Genomic DNA, 20,240 nt, shown 5'->3' on the forward strand with positions numbered 1-20,240 from the left:
CAGACCCACTGCTCTGTTTCCCTCTTCCTGCCACCAGGCCTGGTTCCTGCAGCAACCTGGCCCTCATGGGTGTCTAGACCTTAACCCTCTTGTCTGGGCCCCCATCATTTCTAACGGAGGACCAGAGATGCAAGTGGGTCCCCAAACCTGCTTGCCCCACGGTTTTCCCTCCTGGATAACCCCACGCAGTCATCATCCAGGCTGCTAACTGGAATGGTTCGGGAACGCTGGAGGGGCCTGCCTCCAGGGTGTCCTGGCAGGTGGGACTGTGACAGGAATGGAGCGGGAACAGACAGCTGACCCACATGAGCAAACCGCACTGCCCTCCCCCAGACGGTTCTGATGGAGCAGCCAGAGGCACCTGCTCAAGTGTAGGTCCCCCCTCAGCTCAAGTCCTTCCCAGGGCCACAGCCCTACATGGGCAGCCATGAATTACCTCTCCAGACCCATCCCCTACTTCCCTCCAGCCACATGGCCTTCCTCGTGCCTGTGTGTCAGCACACTTCTACCCCAGGGCCTTTGCACATGCGTCTGAACACCCAGAAGACTCTTCCCTCAAATACTGACATGGCTCATTCCCTGATGCCTTCAAGTACCTGCCTGAGCCAGCTTCTCAGTGAGGCCTACCCTGACCACCCTGTACACAATACACGCACACACACGCGTGCACACACACCAGCCCCCTACCCCGCCCCCTGCCTTTTCTCCATGGCACCACCTGAAATGCATTCCTTTTGTTGCTGGGTGCCTTATGCCTCTCTCCTAGGATGTTTCATATCGCTGCCTTTTTCATTCACTACTGTATCAGCAACAGGTAGGCCAGGGCCTGGCATGCAGAGTATGACCAGGAATGAATGAATGAATGAATGGGTAGACGAATGCCTGCCCCACCCTGGAAGAGCATGGCTTCCACTCAGCTCCAGCTGTTACCATGCAGCACTGAGCGCTCACTGTCACGGCTTCCTGGTTTTTTCAGAGAAGTCAAGTTCCAGGGTTTTCTATACGAATTACCCACATTTTAAATGCTGATTCAAAAGCAGTGATAAGACCCAAGCTCCCCACTCTGTTCTCACAGCCACTTGCTGGTGAGCACGTCAGCCCGGCTGGGGCCCCTGCTCCGACAGGCTCTTCCTGAAGGCCCTCCCCAGCCGGGGAGCACGCACCTCCGCCCTCAGCACCCCACCCTGCCACACACAGCCCGGCGGACGTAGCACCCCACCTCCAGCAGGGGACACAGCCGCTGAGTGGCAACTTCACGACTTTTATTTGTGGTGCCTGTGCTATGTCTCGAAAATACCTTCTCCCCCTCCCCGGACAGCGCCGGGGAGGGGGCAGCAAAAAATAGAAGACGGCCCTCCCTATTGCACACGGACCCTATATACAGGCCCGCCCGGCCCAGGCCGGCGGGACGCTTGGCACATTCTCGGATCCCTGCTCAGGGGCGGGAGGGGTGACTGGTGGCAGCACACGTGAGAGGGGACCTCCGGGTGGCCACTCTGGTCCTGGCTACTGGTCCTGGCACTTCCTGGTCCTCGGTTCCTTCCTGGTCCTGCCTGCAGCCCCGGTCCCCTACCTGGCTCAGCTCCCGGCTCCATCCTGGCCTCAGAGGCCCCCTGGGCTCCTGGGGGCTCTGTCCTCCCCTCCCAGCCTGGAGGTCCCGAGGGGAGGTTATGGCTTCACAGAGACTCCCCGGCAGCCCTGTCACTCGTGTTCACACAGGGGGGGGTGCGTGTGGCAGAAGCAGCTGTATAAATGCGGGTGCGGGGCAAGTCCTCCGGGGTCACTTGGACAGTTTGCTGATGACGCGGATCAGGGCCGCGTTCTCGTCCTTGAGGCGCTGGTTGTCAGCCCGGAGGTTGGACAGGCCCTGTGGGATGGGACGGGTCAGCTGGAGGCCCCGGCAGGCGAGCCACAGCCCCCCGCGCCCCCTGAGCATTCACCTTCAGCTCCTCTTCCAGCTCAGCGGCCTTGCGCTCCAGGGCCCTGCGCTCCTGCAATAAACAGGGGAGGTGAAGGCAGGGACTGGGGGCTGGGGAGGGCCAGAGGGAGGCTGAGGATGGTGGGGAAAGGTCCACGGGCAGGTTAGAGGGTCGCTGTGTCCCCTCCACGCAGACCTCGAGGCTGGGAGCTGGGGACATGGCCTGACCCCACCCCAGCTGCCCCACTCACGAATCTCTCCAGCTCCAGGAGAGCCGGCCTCTCTGCAAAGCGCTCCTGCCTCTGGTGGGGACAGAGAATGCGCAGGGGTCAGAGCAACATCCAAACCGCCATGGCCGGGAATGGGAACCAGCGGAGAGAGGGAAAGCAGGCCAGGATTCTGGCCGAGTCCTCTGCTCATCGCAAGCCCCGCCTCCAGGTTCATAGCCCCACCCCCTGGCGCAGGGCCCACCCCCTGAAGGCAGAGTTCCGCTCAGACCCCACCCCTCACTGACTCCCAGGCCCTGAGCCCCTGCACAGCGATGCCAGGGTCACCTGCAGGGCCCGTGCCCCTCACCTGCGTGGCGCGCTCCAGCTCCACCTTGAGCTGCGCCAGCCGCAGCGTGGTCTCCGTCAGGGCCTCACGAAGTCTCTCGTTCTCCACGCGCAGCTCTGCGTAGAGCTGGGGGTACGGGGAGAGGGACGGGTCAGGCGGGGCGCACTGACAGGCAGAGGGCAGGTGTGTAAGGCGGACTGTGGGGCTCTCCAACCTTCCTGAAGCCGCCGCCATCCGGCTCCGATTCGGGCTTGGGTTCCAGGTTGAGGGCGCGCGGCCTCCGGGGGGAAGGGCTGGCCTTGGGGGTGCTGGGGTGGGGGCAAAGCACGGCGTCAGGGGCGCACGGCCACCGCACAGCCCAGACCCTGCCCTGCCCGCCCTGTACCTGGATTCTGGGCTGATGTCCGCGGGCTTGGCCTCCTCCCCCTGTGGGCGGGGCGGGGTTCAGTGGGATGCCCAAAGGGGGGTGTGGCCGGCTCCCCCACCCCCCACCCCTGCCAAGGTCGGCCCACCCTCACCTCCGCAGGCCCTCTCCTCTCCTTGCCAACTCGGCGGTGCTCCCTGGAGGCCTGTGGTCCCTGCCCCTGCCCGTCAGGCGCCTCTACTGGGGGAGGGGCAAGAATCAGGACTCCCTCTCTGAGGTGTCAGGCTCCCTGGGCCCGAGTCCAGGAAGACGGGCAGACTGCAGCGGGAGGGATGGGGCGGGCTCAGATGACCTCCCAGAGACCAGACCTCACCTCTCTGGGCAGGGCCATCAGAATTCTCAACCCCAGGGACTCGGGGCTGCCAGGAAGGGTCCTGTGGGAGAGGGGCAGGGGGTCAGAGGACGAGGGCTGCTTGTACCACCCAAGCCCGGTCACCTGACCCCGCGGCCTCTCACCAGGCTCTGTGTGCATGACTTCTCCGGCTCTGGAGCCTTCCCTGCCACCTTCTCTGCTTCCTTCAGGTCTGTCAGAGTCACGCCCTGCAGGCACAGGGGGCGGTCAGGGCCTCGGTCCAGGCCCCCAGCCTCCTCCCTCAGACCCAGGAGCCCAGGCCCCCAGCCCCTCCTCCCTCAGACCCAGGAGCCCAGGCCCCCAGCCCCTCCTCCCTCAGACCCAGGAGCCCAGGCCCCCAACCCTCCTCCCTCAGACCCAGGAGCCCAGACCCCCAGCCCCTCCTCCCTCAGACCCAGGAGGCCAGGTCCCAGCCCCTCCTCCCTCAGACCCAGGAGCCCAGGTCCCAGCCCCTCCTCCCTCAGACCCAGGAGCCCAGGCCCCCAGCCCCTCCTCCCTCAGACCCAGGAGTCCAGGCCCCCAGCCCCTCCTCCATCAGACCCAGGAATCCAGGCCCCCAGCCCCTCCTCCCTCAGACCCAGGAGCCCAGGACCCCAGCCTCCTCCCTCAGACCAGGGAGCCCAGGTCCCAGCCCGCCCCCCACACCTGTGTGGACCTCCGAGACTGGCGCATGAGGCGAGAGCGGGCTTTCCGCTGGGATTCTGACTCCTCGTCGCGCACAGGCATCTGGTAGGACCTGTGTGAAGAGCCCCTGACCTCAGGGAGGGTTCCTTTGGGCCTGTCCTTGGCTGACACCCCTGGGGGAGGCAAATTCGTGGAGAGGACCCTTCTCTCCAGAGCCTGGGGAGACCACTGCCGGCCTCTTTTACCTCCGGCGGTCCCGGGAGTCCGCTGGGGGCGCTGTGGAGGCGGCAGGGACAGCTGGCTTCCCTGGGGCTGCAGGCTCCGGGATCCTGGAGGCGGGAGTGGAGCTATGAGGGAGGGGGCTTGGCGCTCTGTCGCTGTGAATTCATTCTTTCAGCAAACATCACTTAAGCTCGCCTTAGGTGGCAGGCGCCCGCCACCAGCAATGAGCAAGAGCAACAAATGCCCTGCCCAGGGAGGCCAATCTGAGCAGAAAGGATGCGAAATACACAACAACCATAACGATTAGTCCATCTCGGGGCACATCGGAGGGTCAGCACGCGGGAGGAAAGAAACAGGGCAAGGACGGAGGCGGGAGGGCCTGCGTGTCCAGGCACCAGGTCAGTGTGACCAGTGGCCACGGAAGGCCTCCCGGGGAAGGTGACGGGAAAGAGACCGAGGGACGGAGAGCAGAGCAAAGGTCCTGGGGCAGGAGTGGGAGGTGCTGGCAAAGGCACAGGGGGAAGCCAGGGGAGAGGAGCAGGGGGCCGGAGCACTGTGCCCTGACAGGCTTCCCTGTGAGCTTTCACGTGGCGCAGCAAACGGGAAACCGTGGCGGGAGCAGGGAGCCGACCCCGGAGAGCAGCACTTGCGCGGGGTCACACCAACAAGGCTGGAAGCCAGACCCGCCCCACCTCCGCAGGGCCCCGGCCCCGGGTACTCACGGGGCAGAGGGCTCTGGCACCTTCCGGGAGGGAGTGGGGGTAATTCTGGCAAGACGGGGCTCCTTGGCCTGCGGAGAGAGGGAAGAAGGGCGTATTCTCTTGGACCAGCAGCTCTGACTCGCAGGCCTGGCCCCCTGCCTCTCGCCCCACTCACCTGAGTGGCGGTCCCTTCCAGCAGCGAGGAGGACGCTGAGCGCTGCAGCCCAGCCCCAGGGGCACCCTCCGCCCCCTGTCTGTCTGCAGGGCCCAGGGCACCGGAGCTCCCCGTCTTCTGGAGGCCAAAGCGCCTGGAGAAGGGGACCTCCTCGGAGGTCTGGGGTCAGAGAAAGGTCTCAGTGATGGAGAAGGGGGCCCTCTTCCCAGACATTTCAAATATTCCCCCCAGAAGGACCACAGCAAACTACAATTCCCATCAGCCCCTGGAGCAGGTACACCAGAAAGATAGTCAGCTGTACTAGAGGATTCTGGGAACTGTAGTCTTCACCCCATCTACCCAGACAAGAGCTGTACAGGATTCATGGGAGCCCCCCCTTCTCCTCCCCTCCCCTCCCCTCTGCATGCAGGGCCTCCAGGGCATCCAGACTCACTGAGGGGCCTTTAGGGCTGGGGGGTGGCGGGGAGGACACTCCATTGAGGGTCCTGGTTTCTGCAGGGGGCGGCTCTGTTGGGTAAGAAAATGAGATCTTAATAAGAATATGCCAGCAGCACCGGCCAGTGTGGTTCAATGGCTGAGCATCGACCCATGAACCAAGAAGTCACCAGTTTGGTTCCTGGTCAGGGCACATGCCCAGGCTGTGGGCTCGATCCCCCACACAGGGAGTGAGCAGGAGGCAGCCAGTCAATGGTTCACTCTCACATCAATGCTTCTTTCTCTCCTGCTCCCTTCTACTCTCTTTAAAATCAACAATAACATTTTAAAAATAAAAAAGAATATGCCAACTGCCTGTGAGAACCAGGCCCTCCTCCCCAGACTGGCAGACCCTCCTCCCTCAGACCCGAGTCCAGGCCCCCAGCTGCTCACCTGTGGGGCCTTCCTCTCGCTCGTCGTCATCATCCCGGATGGGGGGTCCCCCTGCCCCCCCAGGCCGGCGCTCCTTGGACAAGTCCTGGAGGGAGATCTTCTCTCGGCTGCTCAGCCGACACACGGAGCTCCGGGGGGGAGGGGAGGGTATCAGGGTCCAAACCCCGGGGGCCTCCCGCCCTGCCCCCAGGGAGACGCCCTGGTACCTTCGGTGTTTGCTGCTGGAGGGCACCTGGGGCTCCGGGACCCGGCTCTGGGAGGCGGCCTTCTGGTTCCGCAGCTGCAGGGAAAAGGGGGCTGCTGGGAGGGGCAGAACATGGGGGTCCTGGGTCCCACATCCCCAGCATGGAAGGCCACCCGCACAGCTGTGGTCCCGGCTTCCCAGGTGCTCCACAGGGGAGCCAGCTCCCGGCGCAGGGAGGGCTCAGATGGCCAAGCAGCTGCACCGGGCACCTGGGTCCCATCGCGCATGGGCCATGTGCACCCACCGGCGCCCTGTTCTCCCTGGGCCTCCCGCGACCCAGCCTCTGGTCTCATCCCGAGGGGTGTCCCTACCTTCCAGGGGAGACCTGCTCCAACTCGCCCACCCTCCCAGGACCCGGACACGCGCTCCCACAGAAACCCACCAGAGCCAGAGTCCACACACCGTTCACTATTCACTCCCCATTTTTCCAGAAACAAGGCCCCCCCTGGTGCTAGTCAGACGGACCCCGGGGGTCGCAAGGCCCAGCCTGCACGCGGGCAAATACCCGTGCGCATCCTCAGGCCCCGCCGCCTGCGACTGCCCAACGGAGCCCTCCCCGCGCCCTCCACTGGGTCTCGGTCACCAGTGGGAACGAGACTGCCCTGCGGTCAGGACCAGAGCCCCCTCCCTGCCCCGGAGGCTGACAGAGGGGCGGGGCCGAGACTCACGTCCTCCTGCTTCTGGGCCAGCTCCTCCAACAGGCTCAGCACCTCCTCGTCAGCCAGGTCACAGGGCCGCTGCCCCTGTGGGGAGGGGAGAAGGGGCCGATGAAGGTGTGGGGGCCTCCTCACCCCCCCGGCCAGTCCCAAAAGGGGGGGCTAGGGCCTCACCGCATGGGTCAGCGAGTCCATGCCCCCACCGTGCTCCGCCAGCAGGCGGCAGGCGTCCTCCACGCCCCAGTGGGCCGCCGCGTGCAGGGGGGTCCAGCCGTCCCCGTCCCGGAGCTCTGGGTCATAGCCAGCCTGGAGGAGCAGCCTGGGGGTCAGAGAGGCTGGGGGTCAGAGGGGCTGGGGGTCAAGGACCAGGACAAAGGCTGTGGTGGCAGCACCAGCTGTGACAGTGGTGGAAGCATCCCGGACCAGGGGGTACAAGGGCCAGTGTCCCAAGCCCCTCCCACAAGTGACCCCTCTGCCAGCAGCTCTGACCTCTCCCCTGGCCCGCAGGTGGCCTCTGGTCCCTGCAGCTGGGGGTGGAGGCACAATGTCCTGGGACCCCAGCAGCTCTGAGCGCCGGGTCCAGCCAGGGCCACCCGCCCCCGGGGACAGCTGGCGGTGCCTGAGCCGACTCTGGCTGCCGCACTGAGGGGCGGGTGCCGGCAGCATCAGGCGATGGGCGCCAGGGATGCTGCTGACCCCACGGCGCAGAGGACGGCCCCACGGCAGAGGGTGATCTGGCCCAGACGCCACCAGTGCCAGGCTGAGAAACCCGCTTAACGTTCTTCTCCGGGTGGCAGTGACCCCTGAGACCACGCGATTCAGGGGAAGGCAGGGCTACAAGTCCAGGGCGATTCTGCACACTCAGCTTGGGGCAGACACCGCTGCTTCGGAGAACTGGCGTCAGTGAGAAGCGCTAAGGCGAGGCTAACGAGCTCGCTTCTAAGGAACCTTGTTACACAAAAGGTGCTCCATGGCCCTGCTGACACGTCACACGCCTGCCCCGGGCGCCCTCAGCCCCAGCCCTGCTGGGTGCTTGCTCTTTCCCCCAGGGGGCCCGCCTGGGTCCTGCCCTGCTGCCCTCTGCCTGCTGGTGTTCTCAGCGACCTTCTAACAGGGCCTGGCCTTGCCCCAGGGACCGGCTCTGGGGCGGGCAGGTGCCCAGGCAGCCCTGGGCGTCAGACCCAGGACTTTTGCTGGAGCAGGGACAGGGCAGCTGGGACACCAGCCTGGAGCTGAGGGGTTGTCTTCAGCACCTCGCTGGAAAACCTGCCTGGAGATTCCACACGGAGGGGAACAGAGAGGAAAGGGTTCATCTTAACTCCATTTTCACACTAAAAATAAAGTGTAACATCACAACGGGGGCGGGGGAGGGGGGGGTAGAGAGAGCGCAGGGAGCCCCTGAGGGCAAGAACTGGAACCAGCTGCCCCAACAGAAGGGGGCGGGGCAGCCGAAATGGACAGGACGGAGGTGCGTGGCAGAAAGGGAGGGTGCACCGTAACAATTTAATCTCTCCACGCCCCAAACAACCGTGCCTCGAAATACATTAACAGAAATGGATAGAGCCACAGGAGGGATGCGCAAAATCCACAGCGTGGGGCTCTATCACACCTTCCAATAACTGAAAGAATAAGCAGGAGGAGAGACACACCACTGAGGACACAGATTTAAATAGCATGACTACGACGCTGACCCAGTAACCTACATACACACTGTGCCTGACAACGCAATTCTCTCCCACCTTTCTCACACTGGAGAATAAAATAAAGCAAGGCTTCAACAAATTCAAGAAACCTCGAATCATACAGAACCCCATTCCCTGACCACAGTGCAATTAAATCAGGACATGGGTAATGAAACAAAAGTCCATATACTTGGAAATTAAGAACATACTTCTAAATAATCCATGTGTCAAAGAATAAAAATTACATGTTGGAAAATGTTTTAAACAGGATGACGATGAAAGGTCTATACAGCAAGACTTATGGATGCAGCTAAGGCTGTATTTAGAGGCAAATACATAGCCTTAAGGACATAAATTAAGAAAAGATGGGAATGGACAAAATCCACAGGAAGGTATAAGACAACAAGAAGGAACAGACTGGCCCCAGAGAAAGAGCAGGGGAAAGGGAGGGTCCCTGCCAGCCCAGCTCACCTCATCACTTCGATGTAGCCCTTAGCAGCCGCCACATGCAGAGCAGAGGCCCCCGTGCGGGGGTGCCGGGCCTCAGGCATGGCACCTCCGTTCAGCCAGCACCTTGTGTCGTGAAGTAGCAATTCCTCCTCGGCTCGTTTGGCTGCCTCCACATCCACACCTGGGAGGACAGGAAGGGGTGACAGGTGGGACTCACCCCAAAGTCCAAGAAGCACAGCTCACCCTGTGCCTTGCCCTGTCCCTCTCCGTCTGTGTGCTCCACCGGGGCTCAGAGGTCCTGGGCCAGCTCAACCACTTCCCAATTACGTTTCGTGCAGCCCAGGGTGCCACTAAGGGTCTCTGAGTCCCTGCGGGGGGGGGGGGGGGGGCATGGAGGGGAGAGGGGAGGCTGGGAGAATGGAAATCGCAAGCGTTTCCTCACTTCAACCCAAGCATCACCTTGATCATTCTTTTTTTTTTTTTTTTTTTTTACAGAGAGGAAGGGAGAGAGATAGAGAGTTAGAAACATCGATGAGAGAGGAGAGAGAAACATCCATCAGCTGCCTCCTGCACATCTCTTACTGGGGATGTGCCCGCAACCCAGGTACATGCCCTTGACTGGAACTGAACTTGGGACCCTTCAGTCTGCAGGCCGACGCTCTATTCACTGAGCCACACCAGTTAGGGCTTGATCATTCTTTTTAAGGATAACACCTAAAATTTACTGAGCAAATACAGCGTCTGACTGTATTTAACTCTTCCTGTCACTACTGATACGATCCTTAGCCCACCACCTTCAGGCATTGTCACCATTATCAGTCTGACAACTCGTTAGGACAGACCAAGCAAGCCCCTCAACAGTGTCTGTACAAGGGGGGGGGGGGGGGGGGGGGGGGGGCGGCGGGGCAATAGTTTCTTTCCTCCTCAGCGCTGATCCCTGTTCCCAGCTGTGCTAGCACCTAGAGCAGTGGTTCTCAACCTTCTGGCCCTTTAAATACAGTTCCTCATGTGGTCATCCAACCATACAATTATTTTCGTTGCTGCTTCATCACTGTCATGTTGCTACTGTTATGAATCGTCATGTAAATATCTGAGATGCAGGATGGTCTTAGGCGACCCCTGTGAAAGGGTCGTTCAACCGCCAAAGGGGTCGCGACCCACAGGTTGAGAACCGCTGACCTAGAGCCATCTGGTCTCCTCGATAGTCGATGTCATTGCATCCAATCAGCTTCATGGGAAGCTGTGCTGCATTTATGGGGGCAAAAGGCAAGGTGTGACTTCATCCTGTACAGCAAAGGTGGCGGGCTCAATCCCTGGTCAGGGCACACATCCAGGTCACGGGTTTGATCCCTGGTTGGGCCACATGGAGGAGAAAACTGACTGATGTTTCTCGCTCTCTCTCCCTTCCTCTCTCTAAAAAAATAAAATAAAATAATAATGGAGCCAGGCTCAGATGCAGCGTAAATGAAAAACACATGCTGAACTCTGAAGTAACTCAAAAAATGGGTACTAACTCATAAATAGTTTTTTAAATATATTTTATTGATTTTTTAGAGAGGAAGGGAGAGGGATAGAGAGTTAGAAACATCAGTGAGAGAGAAACATCCATCAGCTGCCTCCTGCACACTCCCCTACTGGGAATGTGTCCGCAACCAAGGTACATGCCCCTGACCGGAATCGAACCCGGGACCCCTGAGTCCGCAGGCTGATGTTCTATCCACTGAGCCACACCGGTTAGAGCCATAAATAGTTTCTATATTGACTACATGTTGAAATTACATTTTGGACATACTGGATTAAAAAATATATTACTGCCCAACTGGCGTGGCTCTGAGGTTGAGTGTCGACCTATGAACCAGAGGTCATGGTTCGATTCCCAGTCAGGGCACATGCCTGGGTTGCAAGCTTGCAGGCTCGGTCCCCATTGGGGGGCGTGCAGGAGGCAGCCGATCAATAATTCTCTCACCATTGATGTTTCTGTCTCTCTCTTTCCCTGTCTCTTCCTCTCTGAAATAAATAAAAATATATTTTTAGAAAAATATTACTAAACTTAATTTCATCTGTTTCATTTTACTTTTAAATATGTTTTTGTTGATTTTTAGAGAGAAAGGGAGAGGGAGAGAGAAACATTAACGAGGGAGAAACATTGATGGGCTGCCTCCTGCATTCCTCCTGTCGGGATCCAGCCCACACCCAGCAACGTGCCCCGACTGGACCTGAACCGGTGACCTTTCGGTGTGTGGAACGAAGCCCAACCAACTGAGCCACACCAGCCGGGACTCTTCTTACTGTTTAAAAATGCACCTTCTTGGAGATCTGCAATTACTCCGTGGCTCACATTGGTTTCCCAGTAGACAGCCGTGGCAAAGGACCCCCACATATCACCGCTCGGCTTAACATTAAAACGACGGACGACAGGAGCCCGCGTGCCCCTCGCTGACTCCACCCCGCTCCCTGCGGCCCCGAGGGAACGGCCACCACGGATCAGCTTTCGGGAATGTGTGTGCTGTGTATCCGTACTGCACAGACGGCAACGCGTGCCCTGTCCACACGGGTCCCAGACACTCGATGCCCTCCACCCCTGGCTGAGGGCCCAACCCCCCAGCCCGGGCTCCCCGCTGGCGCCACCTGGGCCTAACGCCAACGGAACACCTTGGGCCGCCCAGCTGGCCAAGGACGGGCTGCTATGCCAGGAATGTCTGCCTGGTCAGGGCCCATCTCCGGAGAGGCCCGGAGTGTGCTGGTGTCTCAGGGGCCGCCCTCTCCCTCTCCCTCCCCCTCTCCCTCTCCCTCGGCCACTTCCTTAAAGGGAATCGCCTCCACCCGATCCGACCCGGGGACAGCTGATGTGCCAGGCTCCGGGAGGGCAGGGGCCGCGTTCGCTGGCTCTATTCGGCAGCCGCAGGACTGCGTTCTTCGCATGTTCCTACTCATCCTCCTCAAGTTTGCTTTGTCTGGAGGCCTGCCTGCGCCTGCTGACAGACGCCAGCCGGGGGCACAGGCCGCCGGGATTCTAAGTGGGTTTTTTGTGTGGCGGTAAAATAAAGATGAACATCAAATGCATGATGGTGCTATCTGAAAATGCCCAATCGAGTGGCATTTAGCACAGCCACCATGCTGTGCAAACCGTCCGACTGTCCAGCTCAGCTGTGGGCAAACTACGGCCCACGGGCCGGATCCGGCCCGTTTGAAATGAATAAAACTAAAAAAAAAAAAGACTGTACCCTCTTATGTAATGATGTTTACTTTGAATTTATATTAGTTCACACAAACACTCCATCCATGCTTTTGTTCCGGCCCTCCGGTCCAGTTTAAGAACCCATTGTGGCCCTCGAGTCAAAAAGTTTGCCCACCCCTGGCTAGCTCCTGAATCCCATCCATCCCCGGTGAGCACTGGCTCCCTGGGGCTCCCTTCCCCAGCCCCTGCGTCCACCAGTCTACTTCCTGTCACTGTGGAGTTGCCCGTTTGTAAATAAAGTTTTATCAGAACACAGCCAGGCTCACACACTTACGACTGTGCCTGGCCCTCTGCCCCACTGTGGCAGCAGGTGGCAGAGAGCAGGCTGCACAAAGTCCCCGCCACCCAGCCCCAGCACTCCCTTCACCTTTTCTCTAAAATATGAGTGTTTTCTTAAAAATTATATCTTTACTGATTTCAGAGAGGAAGGGAGAGAGAAACATCCATGATGAGAGAGAATCACGTATTGGCCGCCTCCTGCACACCCCACACTGGGATCGAGCCCACAACCCGGGCCTGTGCCCTGACCGGGAATCAAACCGTGACCTCCTGGGTCAACACTCAGCCACTGAGCCACGCCGACTGGGCTAAACATGGTTTTTAAAAAATTGATTTGCAAGAGACAAACATGAACGTGAGAGCGGGACATCGACCGGCTGCCTCCTGCATGGTCCCCACTGGGCACGGGCCCTGACCGGGAACCGAACCCGCAACCCCTCGGTGCAAAGAGGACACTGAACCGACTGAGCCACACGGGCCAGGACCAGAACCCTCTTCAGCTGACAACACTGACACTCCGTCCCCATTAAACACCTCGCCCCTGCGGTCGCCACCATCCTGCCGTCTGTCTGTGAGTCTGACTTCCAGGTGCGTCACGTACATGGAGTCACACCCTGTGTCTCTGTGACTCAGCGGGTTGTCCCAAAGGACCCCCCACGTTGTCGTGTGTGTCAGGATTTCGTTCCTTTCAGGCCACACATGTACACCTACGAACCAGGAGGCCACGGTTCGATTCCAGGTCGGGGCACACGCCCAGGCTGCGGGCTCGTCCCCGCTGTGTGCCATGCGGGAGGCAGCCGATCGATGATTCTCTCCTTATTGTCAATATTTCCATCTCTCTCTTCCTCTCCCTTCCTCTCTGGAATCAATAAAAGAAATGTTAAAAAAATAAAAAAGAAAGACGCAGTGGCCGAGCTCCGGGCAGCGTCCGCCTGCTGACACACACGCCTTCCTGCCTGGAGTGTCCAGCCCGGACCACCTCCGCCACCGGGCCGGGCCATGCTGTGCGCGGCTGCGGGGGACACTGCAGCGGGCACCGTCCGGAGGCGCAGCACGCTTGGGGGTTCCCCGCACCCTCCTTGCAGCTGGGGTGCAGCCCGGGGCCCAGGTTCTGCGTAGGCAGCAGCTCCCACCCCCAGCAGTGCAGCCGAGGGTCCTTCCAGCCGCACCGCCGACGCCTGTCCGACCAGCCATGCTCCCAGCCTTCGCCTCGCCGCAGAGCGGGGCGCGGGGCCCTTGGCGAGGCTGATGCGCGCTACGGGCCATTCCTCCAGGGAAACCCCGAGTGCCCAGGAGCTTGAGGACCACTGATGGCCGTTCTCGCCCCCGGGCCGGGACTCCAGGTGGAGACCCAGGAAAGCAGCCTCCGGGCATCGCCCGCTTCAGCACAGGGAGGAGGGGCTCCAGGGCACAGCCACCTGGCCGCACCCGGGACAAGTTCAAGGTGAACTTCCCAGTGACAGGGCGGACAGACAGGACCTGTCTCCCAGAGCGCCCGAGGGTCCCGCCCCGCAGACGGCAGCAGCCACACGCTGCCCGCTGCTCGGAGAGCAACGATGTCCAGCCCACGGTTCCCGGAGAGGGTCCTCGCTCTGGGAGCCTGGCTCCTGTGCCTGGCGGAGGCCACGGTGCCAGCAACATATTCTCAACATGGATCAGGAGAGGGAGGAAGCCAGGGAAGGAGGGAGGGGAGCGAAAAGGCGGGTTTCTGTATGGGGCGGGGGAGGGGGCGGGAACCCACAGAAATGCACCCACAAGTTACAAAACTGACGAATCTCTACTTTCATCTGAACCGAGCCCGGCCGCCGTGGCTCAGGGGCGGGGCACCGACCTAGGAACCAGGAGGCCATGGTTTAATACCCGGTCAGGGCCCAGGCCCGGGCTGTGGGCTGGATCCCCAGTGTGCAGCCTGCAGGAGGCAGCCGACCAGTGGCTCTGTCATCACTGATGTTTCTATCTCTCTCCCTCTCCCGTCTTCTCTGAAGTCAATAAAAATATATTAACCAGAAGACAATTCAAGGCTTTTAAAAAAAAATCATCTGAACGGACGTGGCGACGGGCGCCAGCGCGGTGGGGCTGCGACCCCCGTAAACCGCTCCGACCCGGGGAGCCTTAGCGAAGGTCACGACTGCTCGGAGCTGGAGGTTCCTAATGAGAAGTCGCAGGCCTGGAGGGAGCCCCCAGCTCCGCCTCTGCCACCCTCATTCCCCACCTGAACCCCAGCAGGGCGCCCAGGCTGATGTGCCCATGGGAGCGTTCTCTCTCTCTCTCTCTCTCTCTCTCTCTCTCTCTCTCTCTCTCTCTCGCAGGCACTCACCCTGCCCGAGGCCAGGCCCTGACCACAGCCCCTCCCAGGCCCGCAGCGGGCACCTGGCATCAGATACCTTCTCCAGTCCCGCTGAGCCCTGCCTCCCCCGAGGCGGCGCCGCCTGCCTCCCGTCTCCCACAGGCAAGGATGCCGACCCAGACGCTGGGCGCCGCAGCCACACCCTCGGCCCACGGCTCCTGCGGGTCCCACGGGCGTCACCAGCCCCCTGAGACCCGAGCTGCCCAGGCCCCCAGCCCACCTGCCCCGCCTCCTCCGCCCGTCCCAGCAGCCCTCACGTCCACGCGTCCTGGACGGCTATTTTTAGGTCTCGGGGAGCGGTCACAGCCCCGCTGAGAACCTGCTAGAAGCAACGCACACTCCTCAGAAAAATAAACACGGCCAGGCACGTGGGGGTCCTGGGCCCCACGCAAAGGACCCCTGGGGTTCGGTGCGCATGAGGAACCCGCCCCAGGGCACCTGCATTCTACTCCCTTCAGCAAACACTCCTGAGAACACCTCCGTCGGGGGTCCCCCAATCCCACCTCGGAGACCCCTGGACGAGCCACACCGCCCTCGCCATGTTCTCAGTTACGCGGAGGGTCCACGTCAGTCTGAGCCCCGCCTCGGTGCCCGGGGGTGGCACAAGCACTTACACATTCACTCATTCAAGGTGCCAGGCAGCCCTGGGAGGAGGTAGACACCCCCATTTCACAGGTAAGGAAACTGAGGCACAGAGGGAGTCAGAGCCCTAGGAAATGGAGGGGCCGGCTTGAGCCCCGACCGCCTTACTCCCAAGCTCTGCACCTCGGGGCCGCGGGAGGGGGAGCCCACCCCCAGGGCCCACCTCGGTGGGCGATCTCCGCCTTCAGGAGGCCCTCCATGGCGTCGGACTCGGCCAGGTCCAGCGGCAGGTCCCCGTCGCTGTTGACGGCGGCAATGTTGGCCCCGTGGCTCAGGAGGTACCTGGGGGTGGGAGGCGGTCAGGCTGAGGGTCCCAGCCCCCGCCCCGGCCAGGCCCTGCAGCCCGCCCCACGCCTCACCTGGCGATGTCCAGGTACCCGCAGGAGGCGGCCACGTGCAGCGGCGTCCAGCCCTCGTTGTCCGCCTGGTTCACCGTGGCACCCTGCTCCACCAGGAAGCGCACCACCTCCAGGTTCTCGTCGATACAGGCCTGGGGGGGGGGGGGGGGGGACAGGCTGTTAGCCCTCAGCCCTCGGTTCATCCAGACCCACACGTCCGCCCGGCGGGACTCCCAACAGGGGCCTTGGGACAGATCCAGGCCCTGATGGCCCTGGGACGGGCCCTGAAGGGCACCATCCGGACCCTGGAGCCCCTGTGGCCACCCAGCTGTGCGCGATACCCCGGCTCCTGGCGGGTAGGTGAGCCGGCACCCGGAGCCCAGGGAGACCATGAGGAGCTCCCAGCTCCCTGCGCGTCGGAACCGGATGGAGAAGGTGCTCCTAACCCCCGGCCGGAATCCTGGCTGGTGCTTGTCGTCTGACGGGACAGGACCTGCCCCCAGTCCCAGTCCCCTCCCCAGTCTGCACTGACAGGACGGGGCTGCAGGGAGGGACTGAGGGAAGAGGCCTGGTAGCCCCAGGCCCAGCAGGTGCTCTTCAGGGGCTGCCCTGAGGGGAGACCACCGGCCCCTGCAGCCCACCGCAGGTCCCAGGTCCCTGGAGCGCAGGGCGGAGTGGGGCCGGGGCAGGACGGCGAGGTGGGAGAGGCGTCAGCGTGTGCCGGGCCTGGGGCCGAGGACCCGCAGCTCACGAGCCCTGAGGACCAGTCACTGCGACGGGCGCCGACCCCTGTTCTTCTGTGTGTGGTTTTTTTAATATATTTTTATTGATTTCAGAGAGGAAGGGAGAGAGAGAGAGAAGCATCAGTGATGAGAGAGGATCACTGATCGGCTGCCTCCTGCACGCCCCACACTGGGAATCAAGCCCACACCCCGGGCCCGTGCCCTGACCGGGAATGGAACCGTGACCTCCTGGTTCATAGGTCGATACTCAACCACTGAGCCACCCCGGCCGGGCAGGATGCTGTCTTATGAAGGAAGAAGCAAAGCTCCAGAGACCGAAGCCCCAGGCGCACCCAGACGCCGGGTGGGCCTAAGGCGGCCGTGGACCTGGCCTCCCGGGGCCGCGGGGTGAGTTGAGCCCCCGGCCCCTCACCTCTCCCAAGCTGCCCATCGGGAGAGGGGGGAGGCAGCTGCAAGGGCCAAGAACATGAAGTCATGGAAACTCAGGCTGTGCGAGGGGGGCCACACGTGCCCTGGGAACGGGATGAACTCTGGGCTCCGTTTATTTCCACCCGGTCGCCATGGTGATGGCGGAGGGGGGCCAGGAGGGAGATGGGCCTTTCCCTTTCAAGGGCCTAGCCGGGCACAGGCATCCCGTGTGAAAGATGCCTGAGGCCTGGGCACCAGGGACCCAGGAATCCAGGCCCCGGCCCCGCCCCCTCACACCCGGGGGACCCGGTCCCCGCACCTCCCCTGTTCGGACCACAGAATCCTGGCTCCCAGTCCCTCCGACCCATCCAGAGCCCTAGCCAGGGACTCACAAGGCGATTCCGGGGAGGAGGAGAGCATGCACCAGGCTGAGTCTCGAGAACTCCTGGGGACACAGGCAGGGCAGGGGGCGGGTGCCTGAGCGCCCGCTGGGGAGGATTCACAACAGAATCCGCAGCCCAGGGCTCCCCAGACGGGAGCAGCCATCCCCGTCTGCCCGGGACTGGGGGCTTCCGGGGCCCTGGGACCTTCAGTGGGAAAACCAGGCCCGTCTCGGGCAAACCAGCACCATCTGGTCCCCCCAGACCCAGACCTGACACACACCCAGCTCTCGGTGGCTGGCCATGACCTCTGAGACAGGACCTGCTCCCCCCTGAGCCTGGGACCCCCTAACCCTCAGGCGTCCTGAGCCCTGGCAGAGTCTACCCAGTGTGGGCCTGCAGCGGGAGAGAGACCCCACCTGGCAGGCAGCCTGCTGGGCGAGGCCAGGGTGGCCTTTGCAGGGGCCAGGCCACGGTGGCTGCTGGGCATCAGGGCTCGGCCGGAAGAGCAGGGCCAGGAGCCCTTGGGGAAGGTCCAGGGGACACTGAAGCCTGGCGACCCTCTCCCCGCTGGCCCTACATGGCCCCATGCAAGCGGACCCTCCTCTGGTGGGGAACCCTCCCAGGTGGCACTAGGGCCTCTGCAGGGGACAAGCCTGGGGGTGGGGGGAGGAATGGGAGAGTAGCACTTAGACCAGGGACAGCGACACCCCACTGACCAGCTAGGCTGCTTCCCAAAGGAGTTCACACACACACACACACACACACACACACACACACACACACACGGCCTCCCTCCTTCACCGGCCCTGCCAGGGCGGGCTCCATGACTGGCCCCATTTTACAGATAAAACAACTGAGGCCCAGGGAGAAAAGGCACTGCCTGGAGGTCTCGGCTGTGAGGAGCTGAGGTTGGAGCTCAGGGCTACCGTGTGTCCCTGACTGGCTCCCCTTCCTGAGAAGCGGACTGTGCAGGCACTGCCCCCCTCGCCCTGCCCACCTTTCCTTCCTCTCCCAGGGGTCCTGGCAGGAGGAAGGGGGCTGGGCCTGGATTGATCATTAGGAGACCAGGAGGGAGAAGGCCTCGGGGACGGAGGAGGGGATTGAGGCTCTACTGTGGCCGGTCTTGTCCCTGGCGGTCCCACTGTGTGTGGGTGGGGGAGGGGGAGACAGATAAAATCGCCCAGAACCAGGGCGCACCCTGGGGCATAAGCGGCCTGGTCCGGGGACTCAGAGGCACCCAGGGTGTCTCGGAAAAGCACTCGGGCCCGGCCGGCGGGGCTCCGTGGGTGAGCGTCGTCGACCTAGGAACCAGGAGGTCACAGTTTGAGTCCCCGTCAGGGCACACGCCCGGGTTGTGGGCTCGGTCCTCAGTGTGCAGGGGAGTGGGGGTTGCAGGAGGCAGCCGCTCAACCACCGATTCTCTCTCACCATGGCCGTTTCCATCTCTCCTTCCTCTCTGAAATCAATAAAAATATATTTAAAAAGAAAAGAAAAGAAAAGCACACGGGCCCAGGTTGTGCGGGGAGTGGACGATCGGGGTTCTCGAACCCCGGGGAAGGCGACAGGGCAGAAGGCCAGGCGATGGCACAGCCTGTGGCAGGGAGAAGCTGGCCAAAACCACAGGAGGAGAGGGTGTCTGGGCTGAGAGAGCAGGACGGCCAGCGGACGGAGGGGTGGCCCGGCGCCAGGAAGGGGTGGGGTGGGTGCTGAGAGGGTGCCCAGCAAGAAAGGTGCCGGTGCAGACCCAGCCTGGGCCAGGGGAGTGAGGAAAGGGGGCGATGCGAGGTGCCTGCAGGAGAAACATCCCGGGGAGCAGGTGTCTGCAGGGAGGCAGGAGGTGGCCCGGGGCCAGAAGGAGAATGTGGAGGGCGCCGGGGTGGGGCAGGGGGGAGGGGGGACCCCAACCAGGGAGGCATCACCCCCTTGGAGGGTGCAGAGCCTGGGCGGCGGTTCAGACAAGCGCACCCTCAGACAGCAACAGATGGGCCAGCGCCAGGGGGAGCCGGGGAGGGGAGAGGGGGACCCTGAAAGGCACGCAGGGACCTGGGCCCGGGCGCAGAGGGTGGCGCAGGGCCGGGGCGGCGGAGGAGGAAGCAGAGGCCGGGGTGAGAGAGGACGCTCCTCGGGGAAGGCGGTGCCTGCCTGGAAGGGGGCGACCGCGGGCCAGACGGGGCCCCAGTGTTGCCGGAAGAGGCGGCACCGGCTCAGGAAAGCGTGGCCGCGTTTGACGGCACCGGTGCGGGCGGCACAGCCCAGACGACGCGGGGAAAGGGCGCTCGGGGTCGGGCGGGCGAGGACAGCGCGAAGGGACCGGACGCCCCCCCCCCGCCCCGCGCATCAGCAAGGGTTGGGGTGCAGGGAGAGGGCAGCGCAGGGCGGCACAGCCCCAGGCCGGTTCCAGGGGCTCCGGGCTGGACCCGGGAGCTCGAGGTGGGTGAGCTGGGGAAGGGGGGCTCGGACAGGGGGTCAGATCGCCCGGGACGGAAGGAGCGGGGTCCGCATCGCGGGTGCAGACCCGCGCGGGGAGGGAGGGAGGGAGGCGGCGGGCGGGGCGGGGCGCTGACCTGGTGCAGGGCGCTGATGCCGTCGGCGTTGGTGGAGTCGAGCACGGCGCGGGCGGGCGGCGGGGCGGCGGGGTCGGGGTCGGCGCCGGGGTCGGGGTCGGCCGCGCGCAGCATCAGGCGGGCCTCGTCCAGGTCGCCGCCCGCGCAGGCCGCCAGGAACTCGGCGGCGCGCTCGAAGCGCACGGTGCGGACGCGCCGCTCCCCGGGGCCCGGCTCGGCGCCCGCCCGCGCCCCCCACTGCCGCAGCTGCTCCCGCCGCCGCTCGCGGGCCGCCGCCGCCGCCGCCCCCGGGCACGCCCCGTCCTCGCCCGACATCGCGTCGCCCGCCCGCTCCGTGAGCGAGCGAGCGAGCGAGCGCCCAGCCTCAGCCGCCGCCGCCGCCGCCGCCGCCGCCGCCGCCCGCCCGGGGCCGCCGGGAACTGCCGCGG

At 63.0% G+C, this 20,240-nt stretch overlaps 1 protein-coding gene across 1 annotated transcript; it reads right to left on the bottom strand.

Moving 5' to 3' along the window:
• Positions 1-1,241: 1,241 nt before the first annotated feature.
• On the bottom strand, positions 1,242-20,173 carry PPP1R12C (protein phosphatase 1 regulatory subunit 12C). Its single transcript, XM_036306739.1, has 22 exons — positions 19,813-20,173; positions 15,736-15,866; positions 15,540-15,658; positions 8,892-9,051; positions 6,913-7,057; positions 6,751-6,825; positions 6,046-6,118; positions 5,839-5,970; positions 5,405-5,478; positions 4,972-5,130; positions 4,818-4,885; positions 4,119-4,202; positions 3,895-3,985; positions 3,354-3,437; positions 3,211-3,271; positions 2,992-3,077; positions 2,859-2,899; positions 2,688-2,781; positions 2,495-2,599; positions 2,170-2,220; positions 1,941-1,991; positions 1,242-1,867 (listed from the first exon to the last, which is right to left on the bottom strand). The coding sequence occupies exons 1-22, from the start codon at positions 20,125-20,127 to the stop codon at positions 1,781-1,783; spliced, it is 2,286 nt and encodes a 761-aa protein (XP_036162632.1). The 5' UTR covers positions 20,128-20,173; the 3' UTR covers positions 1,242-1,780.
• Between the last annotated feature and the right edge of the window lie 67 nt (positions 20,174-20,240).

Source organism: Myotis myotis, unplaced genomic scaffold, assembly GCF_014108235.1.
Source record: "Myotis myotis isolate mMyoMyo1 unplaced genomic scaffold, mMyoMyo1.p scaffold_m19_p_42, whole genome shotgun sequence".
Taxonomy (NCBI): domain Eukaryota; kingdom Metazoa; phylum Chordata; class Mammalia; order Chiroptera; family Vespertilionidae; genus Myotis; species Myotis myotis.

Coding starts and splice junctions, on each gene's coding strand:
- PPP1R12C (XM_036306739.1), bottom strand. CDS start 20,127: ATGTCGGGCGAGGACGGGGCGTGCCCGGGGGCGGCGGCGGCGGCGGCC. Junction 5,971..6,045: donor CTCCAGCAGCAAACACCGAA/GGTACCAGGGCG, acceptor CCCCTCCCCCCC/GGAGCTCCGTGTGTCGGCTG. Junction 4,886..4,971: donor TGGAAGGGACCGCCACTCAG/GTGAGTGGGGCG, acceptor CTCTCTCCGCAG/GCCAAGGAGCCCCGTCTTGC.